General features: G+C 40.2%; 1 protein-coding gene across 7 annotated transcripts in view; it reads left to right on the top strand.

Annotated features, from left to right (window-relative positions):
- Positions 1 to 23,210, top strand: part of AK4 (adenylate kinase 4) — a 74,459-nt gene that overhangs the window by 23,280 nt on the left and 27,969 nt on the right. For 5 of the 7 annotated variants that reach the window (XM_042952021.1, XM_042952018.1, XM_042952015.1 and 2 more), the window contains exon 3: positions 17,194 to 17,313. The exons of 1 other annotated variant lie outside the window; for it this stretch is intronic. In XM_042952021.1, coding sequence (XP_042807955.1) covers positions 17,205 to 17,313 — 109 coding nt within the window. In that variant the 5' untranslated portion in view covers positions 17,194 to 17,204. Of the gene's footprint in view, positions 1 to 7,554; positions 7,696 to 17,193; positions 17,314 to 23,210 lie in introns of those variants that run through there. One more of the 7 variants, XM_042952020.1, reaches the window with a different exon arrangement.

Consider the following 23,210-nt stretch of genomic DNA (forward strand, 5'->3'; position numbering starts at 1 on the left):
GGGTGCAGATATCTTTTCAAGTTATGTTTTCATTTTCTTCAGATAAACACCCAGAAGTGAAATTGCTGGGCCATATGGTAATTCTATTTTTAATTTGTTGAGGAACCTCCATACTGTTTTTTACAGTAGCTTCCCTCTGGCATTACTACTGCTCTTGTTCTTCCTGGGTGTTCAAGGATGATTGCATGTCACCCTACCTTATGACCCTCCTGGGAGCCCTGTCATAGAAGTGTTAGCATCAGTTGTTTCCCTCCTCCTTGTCTTTGTAGGACTGTCTGCTGTCAGCCTATGGAGGCTGGTGAGCATGGCACATCTTTGGTGTTGCTGTAGTTCTCCACCAGAGCACTGCCAGGAAGCTGTGAGATGGAAGGGTGTGGAAAAGAGAGAGAGGGAGGGGGGGAGAGAGGAAAGAATCCCCCATGGGCAGCATAGCAGTGCACTCTGTTTGAACAGATGGCACTGGAGGAAACAGCAGCTTCCCTTATGTTGACCTGCAGCCAAGATCCTGCACAGAGAGGCAGCCAGCAAGGTGCCTGGTGCAGCCAGATCCACACCCTGGGCCTTTTGCAATGGGAAGGAATTCCTTTTTATGTTGCTTTAAAAGTGAAATTCCTCCCTGTCCTCTGAATGCACCTAGTAATTGAGTTGTGATAAGGTTACAAAGGAGGCAGAGAAAATCTAGAGAGTCATGAGATTTGAAAAGTATGATCCTGCTCAGGGCTGAAAGTGCCTGGTATGGTGGGTACCAAGGCAGACTTGAAGAACGTGAACTTGAGATGGTTAAACACTGTGAGTCTAAAACTCATCTATGATTTTGGCAAACCTTTCAGATTACTTGCCTTTTCCCATTTGTTCCCTTGCCCAACTTCTGTTCTTCCATCCCAATCTGCTTTTTTCTCCTCTGCTGCTTATATAAGCCAGCATGTGGTACCGTGCCAGATGTTCATGGTATGTTTATAAATGCATGTGTTCCTATTCTGGGCCAAAAACATTCTCCTGACATAGGACATCCAAAATTTTTTGGCTTATAAAATTCCAATATCTTTTTCTTTCACGATTTATTTAAATTCTTAAAATGAGGTTACTGCACTATTTTATTCTTTGAATCAGTATGGAGTGTCAAATAATAATTGATAAGCTGGTGTGGGCAGAAAGCTTAAGGATAAAGAATCTGCTGGATTTCCTTTGTGCTTAGATACTGGATCACCTTTTTTCTCAGCACTGTGAGCCCCTCCCCTACCCAAAGTCATGGCTTTTGTCCGTACATATTTTTAATCTTGGCTATTATAGAAACACATCCATTGGACCCAGGGTACAGAATTAGACTAAGTGAATATACATATGCAGTCCGGCTGGAGAGAAAAGAGCAAATAGGCCAAAGCACTGGCCCTTATTCTCAGGATGTCTTGCAGACAAGGTGTGATGGAACACTAAGAGATGGCATAGGCCTGAGGTCTTGTCGGGATTCCACTCCTCATATCTCAAATGGGTGTAATGACCATGAAAGCAGGGAGATGCTCCTTAGTCTGTGAAGTCCATCTCCTCTGCTCACCTAGAATCTTGGTGATTGAAAGCACACTGGTGTGGTTGGACGCATACTGGGGAAGCTGATCCTTCAGCCCCAACACATACACAGAGCCAGGTAAAGGAAATTGAAATTCCACCTCCAAGATGGCAGAGCTAGAAGGGTCCAACAGCCTCATGTAGGTGAGGAAACTTGAGGCCATGATAAGTGAAGTACATTGATATGTTCAGTCCTGTGGGCAGTCCTTGGGAGCAGAACTCTTAACAGCCAAGGCTTCTGATTTTGAGCCTAATACAATTTTCAGCCTGATACAGTTCCTTGTATCATATTGGCTCTTTGTCTCTTGATGGAGCCATTCCAGTGTGTTTAAAAGGGTATTGTCCCATGGTAAAAATGCAGATAGAAAGAATAAGTAAACTATATGATCTCGCTTATATGTGGAATATAAAAGCAAAACAAAACAACGCTGAGCTCATAGATACAGAGAATAAATTGGTGGTTGCCAGAGGTGGAGGGTGCGGAGGAGGTGTGAAATGGGCAAATGTAGGCCAAAGGTACAGACTTCCAGTTATAAAATAAGTCACAGAGACGTAATGTGCAACATGGCGACCATGGTTAGTAATGCTGTGTCACATATTTGAAAGTTACTAACAGAATAGATCTTCAAAGCTCTCATCACAAGAAAAAAACATTTGTAACTATGTATGGTGACGGAAGTTGACTAGATTTATTGTGGTAATCATTCTATAGTATTTACAGATATCCAGTTACTATGTTGGACCCCGGAAACTAATATGTTATATGTCAGTTTTACCTCCATGAAAAAAAATCACATTACATATTTTTTCACTTTCAATCTCACAATTAGTGGTAAAGAGGTGCACATTTGTACTTTACATAAATTTGGGTTCAAATCTAGGTTAAAAGAAAAATCTTTTTACTATTAACCTTCTTTTGATCTAGGGAATGATTGATTATATAGATCATAGATTCAAATAATGTTAGCTACAATTTTCTGTGGTTAAAACACCAATACTAATTATCCCCATGATAAGCTAAATTTTGTACCTTAAGACTAAATGGCAAAGGACAAGCTTTGAAGATGGGTACTTCGTTCCAAGTCACTGTTTCTCAGGAGAGACCTGTGGTCAATGACTTGATGTCTTCGGGGTCTTAGTCTCATTATGTCCACAAGAACAAAGAACAAACAGGATGGAGGTCTTACTTCATAGTTTCAAAGTTTTGTATTATGTTATATAAAATGAAATAGAACTTCTTTAGCAATAGTTTACAATCCCTAATGTCTTGTGATTTATCAAAGGAACTCTTTTGGTAAAACTTACCTGTGTCACACAGACATCTCAAAAGGAGTTTCATCTCAAAAGGAGACATCAGGTTTTGGGTAGTCTAGCCTAGTATAGCTTCTCACTTGGGGTGACTTCCATGCACCTGCCTGTTAGTTTGAAAATCAGTTGTTTTCCTCATGTTAAACTTTCTGCTTCTTCTGTTTAGAGAATATTTGTAGTCTTAATCTTAGAAATCTATAAGAGTTGACTCATATACATTTTGTGGGTGTTTAAGAATGTCAGATAGCGTTAGGAGGAGCAAACATCCACTTGTTGGAACAGATCCTTTTTCGTTAAGAGGTCAGGCTTGGGATCCAAGTGCAGTCTGTGGTAATGATCTTTCTGCACCAGCTTGAGTAGACTGAAGCAATAGGTGTGAGAACCATTGACAAAAGGGATGGAATGTCCATTTATGTAGCTAAATCAGATAACAGTGTTTTGCTTAATTTAGTGATTTATTTTACTCAGTTATTCAGTGCCAAAGAATTAGATGGTAAGATAACATTTAAAGGAAGCATTGCTGCACATAGTTTTTACTGTGTGATTGAGAAGGTTTTTCTGAGTCTTAATTGCCTAGAAGTCGTGACTGTGGTTAGTAGGACTGTTGTACAATACAGTCCACAGAAGATATGGCAGGGGTAGAGTGAGATGAAAGTTTACCAATAATCCGAAGGACCTTGGAGATGGGAAGATGGAGAGTTTAAAGATCATGATACTTTTTCATCTCAAGTGGTACCTATTGATGGTTAAAATAAGATAGTCTCTAGCCTCAAGGGCATTACAGTCTTGTATGGAGGATTTGTAAACAACCCCACTAAACAATAAGAGTGAAAGGTAGACACAATATGTTTGTGCAGACTGTGACCTGCATGGGGTGTGGAGCAGAGACATACAATGTGACTGGAGTCTTCTAGCCTTTAAGTGGCAGTGCCAGGATTTGAACCTAGGCAATCTGGCTCGAAAGTGTATACTCTTGGCCATTATATTAGGTTCAGACTTTTCCTCATAGCTACCAAAAGCAAGTGTCAGGGAGTAATTAAAAATCATGTCTTTTTGTTGTGAAGGAAAAGAAAGCCTGGCTGTGAGCAAGGCCAATTGAAGGGTGGATACCAGACATCTGAAATGAGTCATTTGAATTAGTGCCAAAATGCCTTATATTTAGGAATTTCTTCCGTGGTTTCTCTAAAGCCCTTTGATATCTTTTTTTTTTTTTTAAAGTTTATTTATTTTGAGAGAGAGAGAGAAAGACAGCACAAGCAGAGGAGGGGCAGTGAGAGAGAGAGAGAGAGAGAGAGAGAGAGAGAGAGAGAGAATCCCATGCTGTTAGTGTAGAGCCTGACTCAGGGTTTGATCTCACAAACCACTAGATCATGACCTGAGCTGAAATCGGGGATCAGAGACTTAACCGACTGAGCCACCCAAGTGCCCCAGGACTTTCATATCTATTCACAAATTTTTTTTGTAAAGTTTATTTTCTTACTGAAAGAGATTTATCAAAGTGATATCAGTGATAAACAGTTTATGGAATGAAGATTTTCTTCATTTTGTAACTATTCTAGTGCCAAAATATTCTACCAAGTAGGGGAGATAAGGAACTTGTGGTTTGCAGAATCACAATACTATAGTTCATATCTGACCATGCCTTATATAGGGAGTGTGTGTGTGTGTGTGTGTGTGTGTGTGTGGGCATTCTCAGTGACAAAAGTTTTGGAGAAGGGATGATACTGGAGGCAGGCAATGGTTTCTACTGATTTTAGGTAGCATTATGAAGAAATCAAGCTCTTTTACAGGGGCCTTTCACTCAGCATGTTCTAGCTTGAACAATGAAAGGAACATTGAGTAGTTATCTGTTTCTGGTGATTAGCCAGGCATCTTGGGAATTTGCTGCTATGTGGACATTTGTCCTGCTCTGTCTTCTGTATCCAGTTTGCCCTCACTTTATAGGCAACCAGAACAAAATAGGGTATGTAGTGTGTATATGTTTCAAAGGATAACAGTTGTTTACGACTCAACCTAAGGGATAGAACATTACCAGTACCATAGAAGCCTCCCATATGCCCTTTCTCCATTACTCACAACTGCTATCTTGCATCTTACAATTATTATTCTCTTGCTTTACCATGAAAATATAATATATAGTTTTTATTTATTTATTTTGGAGAGAGGGAGAGACAGAATCCCAAGCAGGCTAGGCACTGTCAGTGCAGAGCCCAGTGTGGGGCTCAAAATCATGAGCGGTGAGATCATGACTTGAGCTGAGACCAAGAATCAGGCACTCAATCGACTGAGCCACCCAGGCATCCCATTTATCATATATTTTTGCCATATATGCATGTATCCCTCAGCAGTACTTTGAGGAATACGCAAGTTTAATTTTGTGAGTTTTAGACTTTTATAAAAATGGGCAGATTATTTGGGCAAGAAAACATAAAATTAAACCTTGTTTATTTTTCTTTCTGGTTGTGTCGGTAAAAGATAGGAGATCATTCTTAGAGCTTGATTTTGTTTTGAAATAGGCCAAGTTGTCAACTGTTTGATGCTTGGCCAAGCCATCAGAAGCATATGAGAGATTACTTCTGATGTTCCATTGTTTCCCTGACATGTAGGGAAATATGCTATAGCATGGCACAGAGTATAGTTGCTTAGTAAATACTTTTAAGTGAATGGCCAAATTATAATTGCAAGATCAGTGAACTTAGGACAACTTCCATGTAGTTGTTTTTGATATCTCTTTGCAACTGAACTCAATGTGGAAGTCCTAACTGGGAAAGATCTGTTCCAATGTAAATTCTTAAATTTCGAGTGCAGATAAGTAGCTGAAGTATTTGTACTCAGATCTGATTGTTATGTCATGAGTAGCTACCTCTGTTACAAAAGTTTAGTTAGCTCTGGTCCTCTAGGGAATGAATGGAGTTGGGAGGACCAATCAATTTTCAAGTGCATATATTGTTTAAAATCTTTATATATTTATTTTGTGAGAGAGCGCAAAGAGCCCAGCATGGGGTGGGGTTCAATGTCATGAACTGTAAAATCATGACCTGAGCTGAAATCCAAGAGTCAGATGCTTAAGTGACTGAGCCACCCAGGTGCCCCTCAAGTGCACATTGAATGTCTGTTTTGAAAAGGTGCTGCAGAAACAGTGGTTGGTGTACCAGACAGATTCCATACTGTATGGTGGTGCAGACTGGCATGAGAAATACAAACGTGATGAATGCTACAGAGCTGGAGGACAGGATGCCATGGAGCATATAGAGGGGACCTAACCTCAGTTTGGGGAAGCTGAAGAGAGGAGAGACCTGGGGCTGGACGGTAGAGATGGGCTGGGGTGGAGCATGTGAGTGAAGGAAGAAAAGCTACCAGGCTGCTTGAGGGTAGGTGTGGGCCAGATCTTAGAGGGACTTAGAAGCCACTGAATGGGCAGTAGACAGAACCCTGCTGATGCGTTTTAAGTAGAGACTCAACATGATCAGAGGTACAAGTTGGTCCATTCTGGCTGCAGGGTGGAAAACAATGGCATGAGGTTGTGGGATGTGGGGGAAAATAGTGTTAGGAGGAAGCTACTGATTATTAAATCCTATCTTTTGATCAAAGCCTAGCCTTAAAAGGGAAATAAAATCAGTTTGAGATTTATACCAGAGGCAAAGTGACATTTAGAATTTCAGTAGCCTAATTATGAGCCCTCTCTTTGATGCTGTTTATTTTCCAAGGTTAAACTTGAGGTTAAATGCAGAGTCCTTTGGTTAAACTTCTTCCTTTCATCTGCACATGTGTCATGGATTGCTAAGAACAAAGTGCTCTATTTCAGAATAGTTCCTTTCCACCTCCCACTGTGGAAGCTTAAGGAGATTTTTCTCCAGTATTAAAAAAAATTTTTTAACGTTTATTCATTTTTGAGAGAGAGAGACAGAGAGACAGAGAGACAGAGCACGAGTGGGGGAGGGGCAGAGAGCAAAGGAAACACAGAATCTGAAGCAGGCTCCAGGCATTGAGTTGTCAGCACAGAGCCCTACACGGGACTCAAACCCACAAACCACGAGATCATGACCTGAGCTGAAGTCAGATGTTTAACCGACTGAGCCACCTAGGGACCCCATCTCCAGTATTTATTACTATGGGAACCTGGTCAATCTCCTGGAGGTACTCTCATAATATTGTGCCCCCACCCCCACCAATGACTATGTCCCCTGGAGTTTTTGTCCACGCTTCTAGCAATTCCTCAATTACAATTTAGGATTTCCTACCTAGCACTGGTTCCTGAGGTGCTTTCCATTCGTGAGTCTCTGCTCAGGTAAGATGTGACTCCTTTATTTGCCTGTCTGTCCCTCTAATCTTGGGGGCAGTAGTTTGCCCCATGTCCTCCCCTCTCTTATGGATCCAAGAGAGTTGTTTGTGGTTTGTTTTTCAGTCTATTCAACTTTTTCTTCCTCTAAGGACAAAGTGGTTGTTTCCAAGTTCCTCACATGCACACTAGGGCATACATTGTTGTTGTTGTTGTTGTTATTTTTGAGAGTGCGAGCATGCATGCAAGTGGGAAAGGGGCAGAGAGAGAGAATCCCAAGCAGGCTGTGCACTGTCAGCGCAGAGCCTAGTGTGGGGCTCGAACTCACAAGCCTCGATTGTGACCTGAGCCAAAGTCAGAGGCTTAACCAACAGAGCCACCCAGGTGCCCTCAGGGCACATACTTATTAACAAGTAATTATTTGTTCATGAGTCTGTTCCACTTCTCTCCTAATTAATAAGCTCCTTGAGGTCATTCCTATATCTGTGTCTGTAGTGCCTTGCATGGTACCTGGCCTGTAGTAGATGCACAGAAAATTTTGGTTGGTAAGTGGTATGTTCCTGGAGACGAGAACCTTCACGTGTGGTTGTCCGTGATTGGAGTCACCTGGGTGGACTTGGGGTAAAATGGGAGGCTTCTTACAGGATACTGGTGGGGTCATTGCATAGCTGATTAGAGGCCTGTGGCACCAAACACACTGGACATTGTTGTCCTGATGTTGGCACTTTCCAGGTTGGTCATTGAGATAAGAGGTAAGACAGATATTCAAATGAAATAAAAAGACCTCATTTGCTTTTGCTTAAAGTATTAATAGTAATTGAGGTTTGATCTTGTAAGTTGATTATCTTGAAGTTCTAATCCTTGCCTTTGTTAAAACAAATATTTTTGTCTCCATTGTTAAGAACCAAGGGAGTCTGGTTGGTTTTCTGCAACTCTGGACTGGTATTTCAGGGATAACTCCTTACTGGTCAAAGGTGAATGAGCTGGCATTTGGTTTGACCAAATTCATTTAGTGTGTGACCAATAACCTATTACTATTTCACAATATATTTATATGGAACTGTACTAGCAAGTAAGAGCCTGTATGACTTAATTGTAATAACTGTTATTTAGTTTTTCTGCCCGACAGAATGAAATTCTATAAAATTTGGCTGTTTAAAGTTTTCAATGGGTTAGCACCCAATTCCAGTGTTTAGTGTAGGTTCTAAGCTCAAATATCAGGTTGGTACAGTCTGCCGCAGGGTAGATGCTTAATCAGTATCAGCTGAAAGAATATTTAGTGGGTTCAGAAAGTATGTATGTATGTATTTATGTATTTATTTTTAATGCTTATTTTTTTTTAAAAAATTTTTTTTTTTTCAACGTTTTTTATTTATTTTTGGGACAGAGAGAGACAGAGCATGAACGGGGAAGGGGCAGAGAGAGAGGGAGACACAGAATCGGAAACAGGCTCCAGGCTCCGAGCCATCAGCCCAGAGCCTGATGCGGGGCTCGAACTCACGGACCGCGAGATCGTGACCTGGCTGAAGTCGGACGCTTAACCGACTGCGCCACCCAGGCGCCCCTTTTAATGCTTATTTTTGAGAGAGAGAGAGCACAAACAGGGGAGGGGCAGAGAGAGAGAGGGAGAAGAGAATCTGAAGCAGGCTCCACACTGTCAGTGCAAAGCCCAACGTGGGTCTCGAAACCGTGAACCTGAGCTGAACTCTGACACTCAACCAGCTGAGCCACCCAGGCGCCCTCACAGAGTATTTAAACTACAAAACCCACCATACCATGTTCTCTAGTTATCCCCTCCCTGAATAGGGAACCATTTACTTCCTGTTTCATGACACTATCTGTTTTTCCCATGTTGAGTTGATTTCTGTTTGGAGGTCATTCAGTCTCTGGAATGTTTTAGCTGGCTGTCCTGAGTATTTAGGGTCCTGTTGAATGGATTTTGTACTACCTAAATATGCATGTGTGGGTTCTCATGGATTTTCTAAAGAAATGTCATTTGCTTAATTGGCTCTCCTAGTTATTCAGAAAAAAATATTTTCTTATTAACCAGCCTTAAGACAATTCATTATAAATCTAACATCCTCCCCATTGAGCAGCTGACAATGTTTTGTTATATTTACTGCCCTGAATACAATAATCTGTGTCACTCTGTTAATGTGACAGTGGTAAATTTTAATTTTTTTAAATGTTTATTTATTTTAGAGAGAGAGAGAGAGAGTGCGAGCGCGTGCCAGGGAGGGGCAGAAAGAGGGAGACAGAGAATTCAAAGCAGGCTCTGTGCTGTGGTTCTGTGCTCACAGCACAGAGCCCCATGTGGGGCCCGAATTCAGGAACCCTATCATCATGACCTTAGCTGAAATCAAGAGCCGTTTAACGGACTGAGCCACCCAAGCACCCCTGAAAGTGGTCAATTTTAATGTGAAAGAAATGAGGCCAATAAAAATATCTTTTCTGTATCTTGGAAGTATAAATTTTGGATAGATGACCAAGTTAATAGGTAGTCTTAAGTTGTATATTATCTTAAAATTTTAAGTTTGGTATTTCTTAAATACACAACTTAATAGGTAGTCTTAAATTCTGACAATTTGTATATTACCTGATCTAGTTGGGAATGGAAAATATATATTTTTCAAGGTTACTAAGATTATATCTTATTTTAATTTACATTTAGCAATTGAATGAAATAGGTTAAGCTGCATTGCCACAATATTTATATTGTAAAATAGGTGGAATATTGATTTTTTATAATGTATTTAATATTGAAAATGATAATATATATCTATAGATATACTCACATAATTTTGTAATATATTACCATTTTGTAATCTGACACTTTCTCTTTTCCTTTCTGAGGAAAGTTTTTTCAAATGTGGTCTTAATCACTCGTGTTCTGTTCAGTCTTCTAAACACATGATGGATTTTCTTTTTGGTTGTTATGAAGCTTAAAAAATGCAGAACTGTTGGCCTGTTTTTGGCACTCTAAATTTATTGTTTATTTTTGAAAACTTCCTGGTGGTTTATGACTTACTCATGTGTGCGCGCATGTGCACATATGCGCATCTATATATACACTGAGAATTCAGAAGCTGCGTAAGACTGTGTGTGTCCACAGCCTTTCTTTGGAATACTACTTGACAAATTGGAGCTGGTATGTGTGTTATCTATTTAATGATACTACTTTCAAGCAAGCTGACAAAGGCAGATGAAGGTCCCGGTTTTCTGAATGGGCCTATGTCTTTATCAACATCTTATCTCCATTTGTTGTTGTAGTGAGATCTTCATTCAGATGCAGATACACTGTCTGTTTTGTTCTGGCTTTTAAACTTTCCAGGTTTTCATTTGGGTGGGGATTGAGGTGTGGGGGGGTAGAAGTTTGATTTTGTATCAGATTAGATGGATGTGTTGTCTGTCCTGCTCCAGAGAAGATCCAAGACTGCCAGTAGTTGGGAAAGTATGTTGAACTTAGATCTTTCTCTTACTTAGTAAATTAGATTAAAATGATTCTGGAAGTCTTCCACAGGGTTATTTTAAACTTGGAATTGCACAGTCTATGTTGAGTTAACTCAAGGTGATGTAGGCAGGCTGGGCCTGAGGATCCAGAGGGGATCCTGCAGGAGTGACCAAGAGGGTCCTTGGTTGGCTTTGCGCAGGATAGAAATCAAATGCAAGCTGGTAGGAAGTGAGAGCAGAGTTTATTGAAGATACAGAGAGAGCAGATACAGACGGAGCTTCTGGGAGATTCGGAAAGGAAAAGCAGAATGAGTCTCATCTTTGCTTGGTGTGAGAAGTGAGATGATTCATTTTCAAAAATACCAAATAAAAGCTGTGCTGTCTAGTTAACAATAGGTTTACAATCTATTGGAAATATGTACGAACCCCTTTCCCACTGCACAATGGAGTCCCCAAACCCGTAGACACTTCACTTCCTGGTTCTTCTTCCCCTCTCCATTTGGTGGGCTTATTTTTTGCGGGCTTTGCAATGAGTATGTGCCAAAGAACTCAAGTCTCTGCATCACCTCAAGAGATGTCCATTTGTTCCAGTCAGACTACTTTTCGGCCTCACATGGGCATCGGTGACTTCTGGGTAAGACTGTAACCTCTGTAGTACTCAGCCAGTGAGGAATCAGGGGAGGGACTTCGCTCTAGGAGATAAATGCCTGCTGTAACCAGACACCAGCTCTTGCAAAAAACGTTGATCAAAGCCTAGCTTCTCTGTGCTCCAGTCTTCACGTCCCTCATTTGATTGGGGCAGTGGGCTTATTTCTCACACTTGGGGTCTGGGCTTTTAGTTGAGGATGGTGGTCTTGTGTCCCTGTCCTCAGGCATCCAGGAACTGGTCAGAGCTGGGAGTGCTCAGGTGTCCTTCATAAGTCACTTATGCCCAGGAGTCTTGCTGTCAAGGTGTGTAGAGTCAGTGGTCTTAGAAAACCTTCATGACAACCCCACCTAATCACTCCTTAGGTGTTATCTATTGTGCTGGAAGACTTCAAAGAAATCATTAAGTCCTTGACCTTTACAAGCAGGACATAATAAGGCATGTGTAAGGCAGGGGTGCAGGTCCTGAGAAGAATAGAGGTAGCAAAAAGCAGTCCTTTATGGGGTCCCTTCAGTCTCCATGTCTCAAAGGTATTCTCTCAAGGGGCAGAATGTCTTCTAAGGTTGCTTCTGCTTTAGTGCAGTCTATTGTCTCCTGCTTGGATTATTGTCACAGGCTCTTTGGCTTTCACCACACCAACCCAATCTAGAGGTCACAGTGTGGTGGGCACGTGACCTGTGTACTCACACAAGGATTTGCACTTAGTTTAATGCTTTGCTGTTGCCATTTAGAGATTTCTAATTTTTGAACAGGAAGTCTCCATATTTTCATTTGGACTGGGTCCTGTAAATGCTGGTCTTGGCTGTGGGAATGGCATGTCTAAACCTACATGTTAAAAAAAAAAAATATTTCCCACCTGTCTAGCTGTATCTCTCATGATGCTTTTCTCTGTACTTGAAGTTCCTCCAGGTATGCCAAGCAGCCCCCTGCTTGGTGGCATTATTGGCTCATGGTGTTTCTTTCTCCTCATTTTCCCTATTCGACCTTGTTCATCGCTATACATGGTTTAAAATACTGATGAAATAAGACTGAGCTGTGAAACCTGACATGGCCATCTCAACTAGTACTGATCATACTTTGTCTCATATCTCCCTTGAAAAAGTTGGCACATGGCAAGGTTGAGCTGTATTTGATCTTAGGATCATGGTTCTGTAATAGATATACAGAAAGATCAGATTGATTTTTGCCGGGGGTGGGGGGAAATTATCTATCATCCTTAGGTATTCATTCATTCATTCATGCAACAAATTGTTATGGAGTTATCTCATACATGCCAAGCTATATTCTAAGTACTGAGGGTATGGCATTGAACAAAGTACCTCAGTTTTTCTGAATGAATTAATAATATTCTTGTTGGGGGGGGGTAAAAAGTGAATTGATAAATAGATCAATACATAATATGTAAGATCTGGGGTTGTAGAAGACAATGCAAAGCAAGATAAGAGACTAGAGGGTGATAGGGATGTGTGTCTGTCCTTGTGCTATTTAGATGGGGTGGAAGGCCTGTTTGAGGTAAGACTTATCAGAGATCTGAGTGAAGTGGGGGCTTGATCCATGTGAAATTCTTGGGGAGAGAGTGTTCTTGGCAGAGGGAGCAACAAATGAAAAGTTCTTAAAGTGAGCACATGAATGTGATTGTCAGAAAACTACAGGGAAGCTGGTGTGGCTGGAGTAGAGTGGACAATGGAGAGGAAGTAGGAGATGGCTTCAGGGAAGGAGGGCCTGATTACACAGGGCCTTGTAAACCAAGGTGAGGGCTTTGGCTTATACTCTGAGTGAGATGGAAAGGTCCTGGAGGATTGCAGTTGGCTTGCATTTTCAAAGGTTCACTTTCCTATCATTTATGCAAAGGAGCCATCTCAGATGCTACTGAGAAGTGAAGCAAGCTAAGAGTTGAGAATTGGCTGTTCAAGTAATGTAATGATTTGTTTGGTTGACTAGTGTGCAGAAGACCCCAGAAGCAATCTGTTGATTTTGTGGCAGGTCACAGATTGCTATGAGTAAAGGACCCACTTTGATCTTATCTCAGAGATTCTTTATCAGTGTGATTCTTTGGCCAGTTGTCTCTTTTTCACTATGTAAAGATTTGTGCAGTGGTCTTGGAGTATAACTCATTGCTTTTTTTTTTTTTTAAGTGTATATATTTTGAGAGAGAGAGAGAGAGAGAGAGCAGGGGAGGAACAGAGAGAGGGAGAGAGATCGGACCCCAAGCAGACTCTGTACTGGCAGCACAGAGCCCGACATGGGGCTTGAACTCATGAACTGTGAGATCATGACCTGAGCTGAAATCAAGAGGCAGATGCTTAACTGACTGAGCCACCCAGGCGCCCCAAATATATTTAAAATTTTTTTAATGTATATTTTATTTTTGAGAGAGAGAGAGAGAGAGAGAGAGAGAGAGAGACAGAGCACGAGTGGGGGAGGGGCAGAGAAAGAGGGAGGCAGAGGATTCGAAGCAGGCTCCAGGCTCTGAGCTGTCAGCATAGAGCCTGATGCGGGGCTCGAACTCACGAACCGCAAGATCATGACCTGGGCCTAAGCCAGCACTTAACCGACTGAGCCACGCAGGCACCTCCATTGCTTCATTCTTTCAGCTCTGCTTTTTACTAATCTGTGGCCTCCGCTTAACCACCAGGGCCATCTGGGGCCATGGTTGTGATTTCTTTCCTCACAGTGTCATTGCTTGCTCTGCAGCCATCTTCACAACAGTTACTGTTGCACTTTTATGTTTTGATCATTTGGCTTGGATATGACAGACGCTGTGGAAATGTAATGGCAGGAACTTCATGTTCAATTAGATATAAAGAATGGGGGAAGTCAAGAAAATCAAGACAACTGGTGTTTACTCTTACATGACATCTGAGGAGAGTAATGTTATAAATACCAGGGCAAGAGCATGTGGGAGGGGAAGGTATGATTTTGGCCATGATAAGTTTGAGGTATTAGAGGGGGTACATATTGCACCATCTAGCAAATATTTAAAGGCCTCAGGGGCATCATCTGGCTACTGTTCTGCATTAAACTCCTGAGTCCAAAAGTATCCCAATACCATAAATCCTCACCCAAAAGGACCTTAAACATTAAGTAGCCCAATCCCCAACCAGTTTTCCGAATCTGTCTATAATATCCTGTCTTAGGCAGTCTTTGAATCTCTATTCAGACATTCCTTAGGCCATTTTTTCTCTACCCATTTGTAATTCCCATAACGAGTCCTAATTGTAAGCCCTGGGGATTAAGTAAAATAATGCCCTTTCCATGTGTCAAGTATCAGGATATGGGCAAATTGTTTTCATGCCCTTCTCTGGATCTTCTCTTTTCCAAATGAAATGTTTCCTATGCTTTCACTGTCTCCTCATGGGATATTTGGAGACAATTCACGTCTTGGTCTGTTATCTTGGAAGATGTCTATATATATACTTTTTTGTTTGTTTGTTTAAATCTGTCTTAATGTTTGGCAGATGGGACTAAGAACAGGGCTCTGGCACTGGGTATTGTATGGAAACCAATTTGACAATAAATTTCATATTAAAAAAAATAAAAAGGAAGCTGGTATTAAAAAAAAAAAAGAACAGGGCTCTGCGGTTGGCCTGACCATTGCAGAGTAGGACAGCACCAATCTCGTCAGTTACTCCAAGCATACCATCCGACAGTGATTTTCCTGATATAAAACATACATCATATACAGGTATTACCAAGAGAACAGAAAGCATATGTTCGCCCAAAAACCTGTACGTGAACATTCCTTGTAGTGTTACTCATATTAGCCAAAAAGTAGAAACAATGCAAATGCGTATTAACTGATGTATATAAACAAAATATGGTACACCCATACAGTGAATGATCAACCATGAAAATGGATGAAGTACCACTTGAAAACATTATGCTATATGAAAGAAACCAGACACAAAATACCACATATTGTATGATTCCATTTATATGAAATGTGCACGATAGGCAAATCTGTAAAGACAGAAAGTAGATCAATAGTTGCCAGGGGCTAGACAGAGGGAGGAGGGAATGGGGAGCGATTGCTAATGGGAACAGCGTTTCTTTCTGAAGTGATAAAAATGTTCTGAAATTAGGTAGCGGTGATGGCTTCACAGCATTGAGAATGTATTAAAAATTACTGAGTTGTACACTTTAAAGTGGTGAATGTTAATGGTGTGTGAATTGTATCTTAGTAAAGCTGTCATAAATATGGGTATTACTTCCTATCTGAAGGTGAGGATCTTATGAGGATTAAATAACACATACAAAGTGCTTAAAGCACAGTGCCTGGTATAATATGTTTCTTAATATGTTAACATAGTATGTTACTTTATTAGTGATTAATATTGTTGCTCTTCATGAAAATAACACTGCTTAAACATTGGTAGGTAAGCTGCAACTTTTATTCACTGCTCCCTTTGTGCATTATTACCTGTTACCTAGTATAGAGTTAATAAATACTTTGTGAATGAATCTGTTTTTGTTCATATGCATGTTTAGCCACATTTGCCAAAGTGGTTGTCTTTTGCTGTTGTTCTTTGCTGCATGTTACTGAATCAGCATCATTGGATCTAACTTTGAGCTTGTAGTAGTAGCAATCAGAGCCAATAGTTTGAGCCAGTAGTAGTAATCAGAGTGATATGAATCTCTTGACAGTGCATATTTCAGAGTTGGAGTTAGGAGTTTTGACTCAGTTTGGGGAAGGAAAGGTTCTACCTTGAATTCAAGTGAAGGTAGGGACAAAGTGATTCTTGAGCTTTTTTGCAGTAACATAATTCTGCTTTATGTTTTTATAAGAACATAATTGGCCTTTCTTAAAGTCAACATCAAATATAGGCAATATGCTAGATAACAGTGCAGTGAATATCTTCTTGGGGACACTGGTGGTTGAAATTGTATCAGTCACTTGAAATGTAAATTAATATTTATTATAAAGGCATAAAATATGGTCCTATTTAATAACCATTGTGAATGTAGCCAACTGAATAAAAACAATAAAGTTCGAATAAATAAATAAATAAATAAAGCATAATTGGCCTGTCAAAAATGTGGTTCTTAATGGTTTATTATCAGTTCTCTGAAGAGTAGAGGACTTAATCTTGGTTAAAAAAAAAAATCCGTTCCTAGAAACTTAACAGATTTAAACTGATAATTTGTTCCACTGAACCTAACCCACAATTTCCACATATAAGAAATTATTTTAAAATAAGATAGAAACATTTTTTCTCTGAAAAAAAATTTTTTTTGAAAAATTCACATCCTTTTATATATGTTAACTAACTTGGATGTAAATTCAAAAAAATAATAATAATAAAAATAAATTCACATCTTTTTATAAAGTTGGCATTCTAATAACACTGAGTTGCTTCTACAACTGTATCAGCAAGGTGCCATCTACTTATTCTGAGGTTCATGAAGAGAAGTTTTTGTTTGTATTATCCAGCATTCTTTCTAAGACCAGTGGAAATGTTTTCCTTTGGTCTCTAAGGAATGGTTGTGCTTCTCAGCTTCTTTCAGCCTTCTGCATCCCATGAACCATATAGTTGATCACATTTCCTGGCTGTCGTAAACCATTGGGGGGCTCAGTGTCCACTTCGCGGCTCTCAACTCTGGGAAGTTCCAGGACTTCTGTCCTGGCCTTTCACGAACCACCCCTTCCTCTGGACTCCCAACTTTTGTTTCTTACTTTTATCTTCTCTTCTAATTTATAGAAATACTCTTTTATTTTTATTTCTGTTTGTGTATATCTTATTTATCTTCAAAAGCTGCTTTTATAATTCTTTGGGAGACAAGGCTACCATTGTTGAAACCAGTATTCTAAAAATTACCCCCAAAACATCTACCTATAACTTTCCCCTCATACCAATAGGGAGGAATGGAAGAGAAGGCAAAAGGAGTTTGTAAGCTTTTCTTTTTTTGAAGCTTTTTTGAGTGTCTCTTTTTCCTGTTTTTTTAATAGAAGTTGGTGATATGGCAAAGCAGTACATAGAGAAAGGTCTTTTGGTTCCAGATCATGTGATCACACGCCTAATGATGTCGGAGTTGGAGAATAGGCGCGGCCAGCACTGGCTACTAGATGGTGAGTTGAACCTGTGGGTAAGCTGGATTTCTGTGACTAGTTGGTTGTGCACACTCCCTTAATTTCTGACCCATTGCAAAATATTTTTTCTTCCAAGCTTTCAGTCATTTATTTAGGCATATTCCAATTTGGCAAAATGATAGAAACTCACTGTGATAAAGCCTTTTCGTTTCTGTCTCCAGACTACCATCCCTGGAGCCATTGACTTGAAGCAAACCTTTACTGAATTCCCTTTACTGTTACAGTTTCGATGGTGCTCATTGTTTCCATGACTAAGTTGTCATAGGTATGACACATCTTAAATCAGAGGTTCTTTCATTCATAATAGGCCACACAAATTAACACCATGAGTTACCATTTTTCATCTGTTAGGTTAAGAAAGATAGAAAATCTGAAGATCTTTTGTTGAGTGTAAAGGAAATAAATATTATTGAGAGTATAAAACAGGCAACCATTGGAGGACAGTTTAGCCATCTTTATACTTTTTTTTTTTTAAGTTTATTTTTATTTATTTTGAAAGGGAAAGAGAGAGCATGTACATGTGAGAGCATGGGGGAGAGCAGGAGGGACAGAGAGAGAGAGAGAGAGAGAGAGAGAGAGAATCCCAAGCAGGCTCTAAGCTGTCAGCACAGAGCCCAACGCAGGGCTCAGTCTCAGGAACTGTGAGATCATGACCTGAGCCGAGACCAAGATTTGGACACGTAACTGACTGAGTTGTCCAGGCACCCCAGCATTCTTTATATTTCCTGACTCAGCAGTTCCCTGCCGGATTTCTTCCTAAAGAAAGGTTGTCAAGGTTGTCTGTTCTCATCATTATTTGTAACTAGCAAGACACTGATAACAACCTAAGTATCTATCATAGGGATGCCTTAAAAATTAGTATGTCTGTTAACCGAATAATGTGTACCTATGTGTTGGCATGGATAGATCTCTAAGATGCACTGCCGAGTGAAAACAGCTAGCTGCAGTAGAGTCTATCTCATATACTATTATTTATGTAAACATGGAAGGATGCTGTGGTATTTATTACTTTCTCCATGTAGAAATACATGCATAAGCTCTCTTTGAAAGGATATTAAAAAGACTAGTCTTTGATACTGTTTGATTTTTTTTTTTTTTTGAGTATGTATTTAAGTAAAACCTGGACCTTATTTAAGACCTCTATTAGAGGTTCCTAAACTTTTTAGGCAAATGGGCTCCTTGATGACAACTATGATATTTCTCCTAGGAAATGCCTGCAGATGCTTACACACAACATATTATACAATTCTCCATGAAGCTGAAATTCAGAATCTTCTACTTTAAATTTTAAGAAAAACAATGGACTGGGTGGATTATTTCTTATTCTTGAATAGCAAGATTCCTGGGTACAATAAAAATAGAAACTTGATGAGCATGCTACTTTCTAGGACCACAGAATGGCAGAGAATGAGATTTCTCTATGAGGAACTTGTTTCCATTGCAGAGCGGTTTTTAGTTCACACAAGGCACTCAATCCCATATTAATTTTGTGAAACTGAAGCTTCAGGAAGTTGTGACAGTTGAAACCTTGATGTTTGCCAGCCACAGAGAAGCCAGATGAATTGCCTACATTTAAACTATGAGATTGGCTATATTTCTCCTAAAGTCTGGAACCATGAGTCTCCAAAATGACTAGTATGGTGCGGTCTTTATTGTCTATCAGTGTTTCTCAAAGTGTGTAGTGTGCAGTGTTAGTAATTGCTAGACAAGAAAGCAGATGTGTCAAGTTAAATATTAAAAATTGCTAGCATTGGGGCGCCTGGGTGGTGCAGTCGGTTAAGCGACCGACTTCAGCCAGGTCACGATCTCGCGGTCCGTGAGATCGAGCCCCGCGTCAGGCTCTGGGCTGATGGCTCGGAGCCTGGAGCCTGTTTCCGATTCTGTGTCTCCCTCTCTCTCTGCCCCTCCCCTGTTCATGCTCTGTCTCTCTCTGTCCCAAAAATAAATAAAAAACGTTGAAAAAAAAATTAAAAAAAAAAATTGCTAGCATTTATTGAGTACTTATTGTGTGCAAGCATTGTTTGGAACACCTGATATTTTTTCATTCAATCCCTACAATACTGTAAGAAGTAGATACTGTTATTCCCATTTAATAGATTAGAAGACTGAGGCAAAGTAGGGTTTAGCTAACTGCTCAAAGGTAGTAAGTGCCAAAGTTAAACACGTTTTCTTTACTTTAGGACTTCATTGAAACTTTAATATAATGCAATTTAACTCTTCACAGAAGGAGACATCATGAGGCATTTTCTGAATTTATTTGATTTTAGAATCCCCCACCTCATTCCCAACACTCACCAAGAACCTACAGGGTTTGTTCTGTGGAGCATTCATTGTGAACTACTATTTAACATATATTCCTCACTTTGTAGGTTTTCTGAACAGTTGACTATAAAGTAGATCATGTCTTTCTAGACTTTGGATTTAAAAATTTGGAACTCTGTTCTCATGGGACTAGAGGGAACAGGTGGATTGAATTTAAAACTTTTGCTGAGAGAAAGGCTATAATGGCCTACAAAAGGCATCCTCTTATTCATTGGGCAATAACGAATAAAGCTCCTCTTGTGTGTCAGAAATTACTAGGTGCTGTTGATAAGATGCTAAGACACTGTCCCTTTCACAGTAGGGGAATCAGTAAAATAGTTACTGATAGCAGAATAGAAGCATATATATGAGGTACCCCGCAGACACAGAGAAGAAAGTTATGTTCTGGTAGTGAGAGGAGGTACTGGAACAGCGTTATGGAAAAAGATAAATAGAGGTTCCACAGGTTGATGAATGGGGGTTGGAAGGCAGATGTTCTCTGCAGAAGGGCATGTGAACTAGGTAAGAAAAGGATGACAGGGCTTAGTATTTTCCTGGGCCTGCAAGCAGAGGCAGGCAGGGGAAATCCTGGAGTGGATGGTGTTTGATTCAGTACAAAGATGATGGAACCAGAAATTGTTTGCTCCCGGGACCATTGAAAAGTTAATTAGGGCCATAACATGATCAGATTTGTGTCTCAGAAAGACTGTTCTGTTAGCAGAGGAGAGAGTAGGTGGTGGGGCAGGGACAAGGTGGAGGCTAGAAGCCAGATACAAGACTGTTGTAATATTTGGACCATGGGATGTTGAAAGCCTGAATTTGGGCAATGGTGGTAGGATGGAAAAGAGGCACCATCCAGGAGAGAATGGATTGAGGGGGAAAAATTGACAGGAGGTATGAGTGAGGTTAGCTACTACAGCCCTGTGGTTTTCTTTTTTTTTCCTTCCCTCCCTCCCTCCCTCCCTCCCTCCCTTCCTTCCTTACTTCCTTCCTTCCTTGCCTTACCTTGCCTTTCTTTTTTTTTCTTTTTTCTTCTCTTCTCTTCTCTTCTCTTCTCTTCTCTTCTCTTCTCTCTTCCTTTCCTTTTCTTTCCTTTTCTTTTCTTTTCTTTTCTTTTCTTTTCTTTTCTTTTCTTTTCTTTTCTTTTCTTTTCTCTCTTCTCGTCTGGTCTCGTCTCGTCTGGTCTCGTCTGGTCTTGTCTCTTCTCTCTTTTGTCTTCATACAGGGCTTGGATTCAAGAAGAGTGTGGGATCAAGACCTGAGCTGAGATCAGGAGCCAAACTCACTTAACCAGCTGAGCCACCCAGGCACCCCTGGAGTTTTCTTTTCTTTTTTAGAGATTTTAATTTTTCAAGTAATCTCTATACCCAATGTGGGGCTCCAATTCACAACTTGAGATATAGAGTCCACATGTTCTACTGACTGAGCCAGCCAGGTGCCTCCTGGCTTTTATTGCTCACGGAGGTTTGCACTTTTTGTTTCTTGACTGTCATTGCCTCCTTTGCACTTCTCTAGGCCACTTTAATTTCTCCAGGCGCGACACATTGACTCACAAAATGTAGTCCTCCACAGTGTGTAGGTGTTTGCCATGATGGGTAAACTTTGACTTTGCCGCCACCTGACTATAATTTCTCTGGTTTAAATTCTTTAATTGTAAAGCTTGTCACCTTGCAAAGCAAACTTCTGTAGTTTTAGTGTAAACTTTGTTTTAAAAAAGGATTGTCTATATTAAACTCCTTTGGAAAGGTGGTTAGTGTAATAACCACTAACCCCAGTTAGGTACCAGACTGCCCGTTTTTTTTTTTAAATTTTTTTTTTTCAACGTTTTTTATTTATTTTTGGGACAGAGAGAGACAGAGCATGAACGGGGGAGGGGCAGAGAGAGGGAGACACAGAATCGGAAACAGGCTCCAGGCTCCGAGCCATCAGCCCAGAGCCTGACGCGGGGCTCAAACTCACAGACCGCGAGATCGTGACCTGGCTGAAGTCGGACGCTTAACCGACTGTGCCACCCAGGCGCCCCTCAGACTGCCCGTTTGAATCCCAGCTCTGCCATTTACTGGCAGTCTGTGACCTTGGGCAAATTGTTTTACCTCTGTGGGCATTTTATTCCTCATGGAAAACAGGGATTAGGAAAGGGTTTGTAAGGATGAAGTGAATATATGTAATGTTCTTAAAAGAATGCTTGCCATATAATAAGTGCTATATAGATATGCTATTATTATCTGTCCTAAGTGATATACAGGTCCTGAATGTTTTGTTTTTGTTTTTGTTTTTTTGGTGACTACATGAAGTGTTAAGTACAGGAATAATTTAAAAAATATTTAGCCATGTGAAATTGAAGGTCAGTTTTAGTTATGGAATGCTTCTGTGTTTTGCTTTTGCCATAACTATTCCTCTCAGGGAGAATAACTAAAGTTCTTTTACATCACAGGCCTGTTTTTAGTGAAGTGCGTCAGTATCATGGCTGATTTAGTTTGTATCTTTCTCCTTGAAGACCCATCTGGTCACTTTTTCAGTTGTGATTTTCCTTTAAAGCTCTGGAATAAATCCATTTGGCAAAGTGAGGAGTGTTAAGAATGCCTCATTCTGTGTTCAGCCTTAAACTCCTTATGTTACAGGGCACATGCTCTGTGGAGGACGTGCCTGTTGAGTGTGCTAAAGGTGATTGAATGTGCAAAGGTCGAGAAAAGAATTCTGGATGACAGATGACTCATCATCTTGGTCCATATGTCTGTAGAGAGGCATCTGCAAATGGTGGGTGGAAACAAGTAGAGTGGACGCAAGCCAAGGGAAGGCCAGGAGGGGTTGGTGGATGGGGTGCCTGAGTGCTGTGTGGTTTGGTCAGCTATGTCCTTGCTAAAGATAGTTCAGCTCTACCTTACCTTTGCAGTTTTCTCTCCAGCTGAGTAAGAAACTGTTTTATGTGTTAATACTTGTATACATTTGTGGGGGCTTTTCTCCTTTTTTCTTTCTCTCCCTCTTTGTTTTATTTCCTTAGAAGTTGAATGTGTGAGAACAGTTTTAAAAAGTTTTCTTTAATATTTAAGACAAATATTCTACTAGAAGAATGGAATGTGCTGCAAGCTTTCTAATTTTGTTATAAAACCATGCATTTTTTTTTTCCAGTTTCATATAAAGTATTTACTACTTATTAGGTGAAATAGCTAGAGAACAGTAACCATCTCTTTAAAACGAATATAAATTCTTCGCTTTTTAAAAATAGGGCTGGCAGCTGGGTGGGGCCGGTAGGGAGATGTGTTGGTAATAGGGGTTTTCATTTCTAAATTTGACTGCCAACCTGTGTATTTAAATAGTAGCCTACAAGTTCTCAAACTCCTTCCTAATTTATCTACAGGTAACAAGAAGTAACAGAATTGTCTACCATACGATTTTAGGTGAGGCATCAAAATATTTAAAATTGGTTGTCACAGTTTGGTTTCATAAAAAAATATTAAATTTTAGAATAATGAGTGGAATATAATTTAAGCCTTTCATTGGAATAAAGATCCCTTTGGAATGAGAGTTATCATTCAGTCTGTGGTTGTATGTTTCATTTGTGGTTCAGCGCAGTG

The sequence above is a fragment of the Panthera leo genome, chromosome C1 (genome assembly GCF_018350215.1).
Source record: "Panthera leo isolate Ple1 chromosome C1, P.leo_Ple1_pat1.1, whole genome shotgun sequence".
Classification (NCBI taxonomy): domain Eukaryota; kingdom Metazoa; phylum Chordata; class Mammalia; order Carnivora; family Felidae; genus Panthera; species Panthera leo.